The sequence below is a fragment of the Tenrec ecaudatus genome, chromosome 4 (genome assembly GCF_050624435.1).
Source record: "Tenrec ecaudatus isolate mTenEca1 chromosome 4, mTenEca1.hap1, whole genome shotgun sequence".
Classification (NCBI taxonomy): Eukaryota; Metazoa; Chordata; class Mammalia; order Afrosoricida; family Tenrecidae; genus Tenrec; species Tenrec ecaudatus.
The window spans coordinates 7,506,736-7,512,639 of record NC_134533.1 but is presented as its reverse complement, the minus strand read 5'-3'; the positions used below and the strand labels follow the sequence as shown (position 1 = coordinate 7,512,639).

General features: G+C 66.6%; 1 protein-coding gene across 2 annotated transcripts; it reads right to left on the bottom strand.

Annotated features, from left to right (window-relative positions):
- Positions 1-331: 331 nt before the first annotated feature.
- Positions 332-3,777, bottom strand: AP5B1 (adaptor related protein complex 5 subunit beta 1). Of its 2 annotated transcripts, none has more exons than XM_075545386.1 (2): positions 3,022-3,777; positions 332-2,932 (listed from the first exon to the last, which is right to left on the bottom strand). In XM_075545386.1, the coding sequence occupies exons 1-2, from the start codon at positions 3,169-3,171 to the stop codon at positions 437-439; spliced, it is 2,646 nt and encodes an 881-aa protein (XP_075401501.1). In that variant the 5' UTR covers positions 3,172-3,777; the 3' UTR covers positions 332-436. The 2 variants fall into 2 exon arrangements, with proteins under 2 accessions (XP_075401501.1, XP_075401502.1); XM_075545387.1 differs by having other exon boundaries at positions 332-2,953; positions 3,022-3,131.
- Positions 3,778-5,904: the final 2,127 nt, after the last annotated feature.

The following is a 5,904-nucleotide window of genomic DNA, read 5'->3' as shown; positions in this document are numbered from 1 at the left end:
ACAGCGACCCTGGAAGACAGAGTAGCATTGTCCCTGTGAGTATTCTGAGACTGTAGCTCGTTACAGGAGAGCTCCTCCTTCACCCAGTTCTCTGCCGGTGGACATGAAGTCTGTCTGGGGAAGTGCTGAATGGCTGCTGTCAAGGTCAGCGGTTCAACCCCCCCAGCGGCTTCCGTAAGGATTTAGTCTCGGAAAGCTTACATTGGGTTGCTGTCAGAATCCATTCGATGGCAGTGGGTGATGGGGGGTGTTCTGGGTGGGTGGGGAAGTTTTTCTGAGGGCTTGTGAGTCCCCCAGACCCTCCCCATGAGCACACGAGGCAGGGGAGGAGTGGAGGTCAACAAGAGTTTTATGAAAGGGACCAAAGGACGAAGGCCCAGCGGGCCTTTAGCTGCCTCTCCAGGGCAAACCCTGAGCCTTGTGCCCACCCCCCAGTTCAGGCAGCCTCCGAGAGCCCCCGGAGATAATCCCCCGCCAGAGGCAGCACAGTCCAGTCATCGGTCAGCAGGGCCACCGATACTCCGTCCTCCTGGGCCGGCCCCAGCCGCAGCAGCAGTCTGGAGGTTGGGGGCAGGTGGATGGCGACACAATAGCTGTCAGGGGACTGGGCGACCACCACAAAGGGTCCCAAGCGGCGGGACACCAAGGCCTCCAGCCCCTCAGGCCCCAGCGGGCACCACACCCGACTCTCGGTGCCTTTGGGCAAGCAGGAGGCCCAGAGCTCCTCAAAGAAGCGGGAGCCAGTGTCCTCAGGGGGCGATGGGAAAGGCAGAAAGAGGTCCTCAAACTTGACCTGCAGGGGCGGCAGGTGGGCATGGCAAGTGCGCCCGGTGGGCGTGGTGTAGAGGGCGCTGACCTCCAGGCGTGTCGGGGCGGGGCGTCGGGGCTGCAGTGGCAGGAGCAGAGGGCGGGCAGGGCGGCCGGGGAGCAGGCAAGGCACGTACACGGCATCCAGAGGCCTGTAGACTTGGCCCCCCACGTGGAAGCGCAGCTCCAGGGAGTAGAGCGGCTTCAGAGGCTCCAGGAGCAGCTGTAGCACGGGGCTGGGGCCCTCCAGCCGCCTGGGCCCCACGCTCAGGCGAAGGGCAGGAGGGGCCTCCTGCACCGTCAGTGCGGCCGCAAAGCCCTGGTTCTCGGCCACCAGCGAGGAGGCCAATGCGGGTGCGGTGAGCGAGGGACCCAGGGCCATGCCCAGCTTGGTCTCTGACAGGTGGGCCAGGAGGAGGTAGTAGAGGCGGGCATGGTCCCGACCATCAGGGTCCTTAAGGTGTCCAGCCAGCATCTGAAGCAAGTCCGCCAAGCCCCCGGCCACCCCGTCCCGAAGCAGGCTCCGGCAGACCTGCAACAGTGCTTGCTGCAGGGCCCAGTCCGAGCAGTGGGCAGCCGCCCCCTGCAGGAAACGAAGGGTGGTACTCTGGCCATCCCGGCCCGCCACCTTGGCCAGCATCTGCAGGTGCCAGCGCAGGGCCCCATCGCTGCCCGTCCCCAGCACCACCTCCTGCCGCAGAGCCACCCTGAGGGGCTCCCTGAGCTCAGGGCCCACTGAATTCAGGAGATCCACAAAATGGGGGGCCAGCGCAGGCCGGCACTGGTACAGCTGGGCCAGCCCCTGAGTCAGAGAAGTCAGCACTGTGGGCTGCCCGGCCAGGCAAGCAGCAACCAGGTAGGAGGCCCGGAAGCAGAGCGTGGCTGAGGCCCGGGGCCCTGCAGCCAGGGAGGCCCTCTGCCGCAGGCCAGCCAGCACCTTCTCCAGGTAGCACCGCAGGCCCTGCACCCGGCCTTTGCCCTCCTCTTCTCCGTCGTCAGCACAGAGCATGCACAGCAAGTGCAGGTGGGCCAGGAGGGTCATCGGCTCCTGCAGGAGGCTGGGCAGAAGCCCCTGGCACAGCTGGGCCCCCAGCAGCAATGGAGGGCCCTCCTCATCAGAGGGGCCCAGGGGCGAGTTCTCGGGGAAGTTCAGGAGGCAGTGCAAGTAGAAGAGGTGGGTGGGTGCGGGCAGGGCTGGGTGCTGGGCAGCTGCGGTGAGCCGGTGGAGCAGCAGAGCCTCATCCTGGGCAGTGAACAGGGCCTCTCCAAAGGCTGCCTTGAGCGCCAGGACAGCATGCAGCAGGGCCAGCTGGCCAGTGCCCAGCAGCCGTACCAGCTGCGGCTTGAAGAGTGCTGGTGGCTGGCCCCGAAGGCCCTGCAGGCCCCAGCCCAGTAGCCACAGGAGCTGGGCCTGGGCCACAGGAGTGAGCAGGTAGCAGATGTCCAAGAGCTGGGCCAAGGTGGCTCGCAGTTCCCGGACCTCCTCAGGGCTGGTTTCCAGCGCTGCAAGGCCACGGCCCCCATCCTCAGCTGCTGGGCAGCTGGGCGCCTGGGGCTGTAAGCGGCCATCTCCTTCTTCGGCTAGTGTCCAGTCCCAGGGGTGGGTGTGGGGCCCACCCCCGGTGGGGAAATCGCTGCCTGTGAGTAGGCCCCCGAGGCTGGCCCCAGCCCTGGCCCGGATCACCAGGCCATTGCGCAGAGCAAGGGCGAGCAGCAGGCTGAGTGGCTGCACTGGGCCCTCGCGGCCCAGCAGGCCACGCAGAAGCCCCAGGCAGCCCCCGAGCAGCCCTGGCCGGCAGCTCTCCAGCTCCCGCAGGCACTCCCAGGCCGTGGCCTGCAGGAGGCGCTGCTCGGAGGCCGAGCCAAAAACCCCATCGCCGTCGCGCCCAGCGGCCAGGCCCAGCAACAGGGGCAGCAGGCGGGCAGAGGCTCCCGAGGTGGGGCCGAGCGCACCTCCTGCCACCAGGGCGGCGGTGGCTGCCAGCAGCAGGGGCCGCCGGAGAACTGACGGCCGTGGGGACAAGAGGTGCAGGGTGTCCAGCAGGGAGGTGGCAGCCGCTTCTGCCTCTGCAGCATCCGGCCACAGCTGGTCTGGGAACTCCATGCTCAGGGCCAGCAAGGAAACCTAGGGGGTCGGGAGGGAACCCTGTGGGTGAGGGTCAGAGTGCGGACACCTGGGCTGTCCCTAGAGGCAGGGGCGCGAGCCGGGTCTACCTTGGTCTGTTCGCTCAGTTTCTCGCTCCGCAGGTCACGCAGCAGGTCGCGTCCCAGACTCTCGCCCTCGGGACCGGCCATGAAAGCAGACGGGCTGCCCCGAAAGGCGCCCAGGCGCTGGGCCCAGGCTTCCCGGCTCAGAGGGCCCATGGCCAGGCGCGCGGGTCCCGCGGAGGAGAGCGGGACGACCGGCCGCTAGAGGGCGCCCGCCAGCCGGGCCCGGGCCCGCGGTCAGTCACCCCGGGCCGTGTCGGGGACCCCCGCCACCGCGGGCCACGCGCCGACGCCCGCACAGCCCCCCGCGCCCGGCTGAAACCGACCAGTTTCGGGGCCGACGCCGGGGCGGGTCGCCAGGGTCCCCGCGGGCAGGCGCGGGCGAGCAGGGCGGGGCGCCGGGCGGGCCGCGGCGCGGGGTGCGTGCCGAGAGCTCATTAGGCCGCCCGCCCGCGGCCGGCACCGAAACCACAGCGCCGCCCGGGCCCCCGGCGCCCGCGGTAACGGGCCGGCGGCTCGCGGCCCTGACTCAGCCGCCGCAGGCCTCGGCCGGCCGGCTCCTTCCGGGCTGGCGGGCGGGGCGCGGGGCGGGGCCGTAACGGGGCCGCCGCCTCCCCGCCCGCCGGCAGGTGCCGACTCGCCGGTTTCGCTGGGGCTGAGTAACTGTCCCTCGGCGCGCGCGCGGGCCCCCGTCCCCGAAACCGCCGCGGGCCCGGGCAGGGGCGGCGGCGCCGGGCCGCTCCGAGGGGACCCGGCTGGCCCCGGAGCGCGGCGGCCCTCAGGGGCGGAGCGCGGCCCGGCCGCTAGGGGGCGCTCGGCGACGGTCCCGGAAGTGCGCGCCGCGGCCCCGCGCAACCGGTCTGGCGGCGCCGCGGGGCTCGGCTTGGCTTCCCCGACGCCGCCGGCCCGGCCCCCACCTGCGCGGCTTGGGGGCGCGGAGGCGGCGGCAGGGTCGTGGCCTGGCCAGAGCTGCTGGCCGTGTCCCGGGGTCACGCCGGAGCCCGCGGCCGCCGGGGAGACAACGGGAAGTCAGTGCGGGGCGGCGGGCACCGGGCTGGGCGCGCGCCTCGCAGCGCAGGGCAGCCAGGCCCAGGGAGGGCAGCCAGGCCCAGGGAGGGCCGCGGACCGGATCGGGTGTGCGGGGAACAACCAACAGCGGCCCCGGGCCCCGCAGGCCTCGGGTTTCCAGGGCAGAGGTGCGCCGGCGTCCAGCCCCGTCGCCTGCCTGCCTGCCTGCCTTTCCCCGCTGCCTCTAATTAACCCGCTTTGAAGATGAAACAGACCTGTGCCCCCGTGCCTCCCGCTGCCAACTCGCCCCTCCCCGTCCCCATGCATTCGGTAGCCTGGGGAGTGGCAGGGTCTGGGGTGGGGTGGACAGAGCCAGAGGAGGCTGGCTGGGCTGCTGGTGCCCAGGGTGCGATGCGGAGAGGGGCACGGAGGCAGCCATCCACCTGGGGAGACAGGTCCAGCCGGAAGGCCCAGCTGGGCTCCTCTGGGCCTGGCTGTTGACTCCACCGCTGACTCACAGGCGGCAGCCCCAAACCACTTCCCTCTTCGTGCCTCAGTTTCCCCAACTATAAAATGGGCGTGGTGACTCCAGCCTTGGAGGCTAATTAAAGACAGATGAAAGAGGCTGAGGCAGAGCAGCTGGGGCGGAGAGGCAGCAAGGCCGTCCAAGGGCCTGTCTGGTTTCCCTGTCTGAGGCCCAGAGGGTGCTGATAACTGCACCCGGTGGCCTCCCCACTCCCGGGAGGGGGAACAATTATAAACCCCTTTTACAGCGGAGGAGACAGGCTTCAAAGAGTCGCGGAGTCCGACACTGGCTCCAGCTGGCCGCCCAGCCTCTGCCAACCTCTAGCCTTTCTGAGCCTCCGTTTCTCCAGGATGGGCGTCTGGTGAGACACGTGTGGGACTCCGGCCAAGTTCCTGACGCTAGGATGAGTGCACCCATGATGAGTCAGTGAGCTTCAGCCACCTGAGTGGTGGGTACCATTACCAACTGCAGAAGGGCATCCAAAGGGGTCACTTGCCCAAAGTTACGGAGGGCCCAGGGGCTCCAATCAGCGTTCTGTTGCTATAGAGTGACCTTTAGTGTGGTTTCTCACTCACACACACACACACATTAGTAAAATATATGAGTCCTTGACCATTTCCGCCATGTTTACGTGTTCAGAGGGCCACTCACTGCTGATGGCTGGGCCCCAGGCCAGCTATCTTCAGCCTTCATGAGTGCCTGCCTGTCCAGGTGCTTCTCCCCCACCCCCACCCCCCGAGGGCCAGCTCTGTCCCTGGCTCAGGCCATCAGCTTGGAGGAATGAATGTACCCTGAATCCTTGGCCAGCAGGCCTGCCCACAAGAGTGACCTCCCAGCCATGAGGGCCAGGGCCGAGGCGTGGGCTGCAGCCAGGTAGCCCAGGTGGCAGAGCAAGGAACTCCCACTGCAGTGTCTGCATCTCACCCTTCCTGTGCCTGCTGGGTCTCTGTCCTCTCTCAGGCAGCCCTGCTCGGGAGGGAGCTTAGACACAAGCCTGTTTTCTCATTCGTAAAATGGGATGATTTTTTTCAGATCCACCTTCCTCCCAGCACAAGCCACTCTTTATAGAATGACTTGAGAAAGAATGACTCCCCATCCCGAGTCCTTATCCTTCAAACCTAAATAGTGGTCTCAATGGCTTAAAAAAAAGGTGTGTGTGTAGGTGATAGCGTTGATTATATAACTCCACTCAATGGGATTGAATAACAGAACTGTATGTGAATGGATATGTCAATGAAACTATGATATAAAAAAAAATTTTTTTTAATTAAAAAAAAAAAAGAAACTATGATATAAAAAAAGGAAACGTAAAATTGAACTTGGAGTCTTGGGTAACAAGTTCATCTCAAACAAAC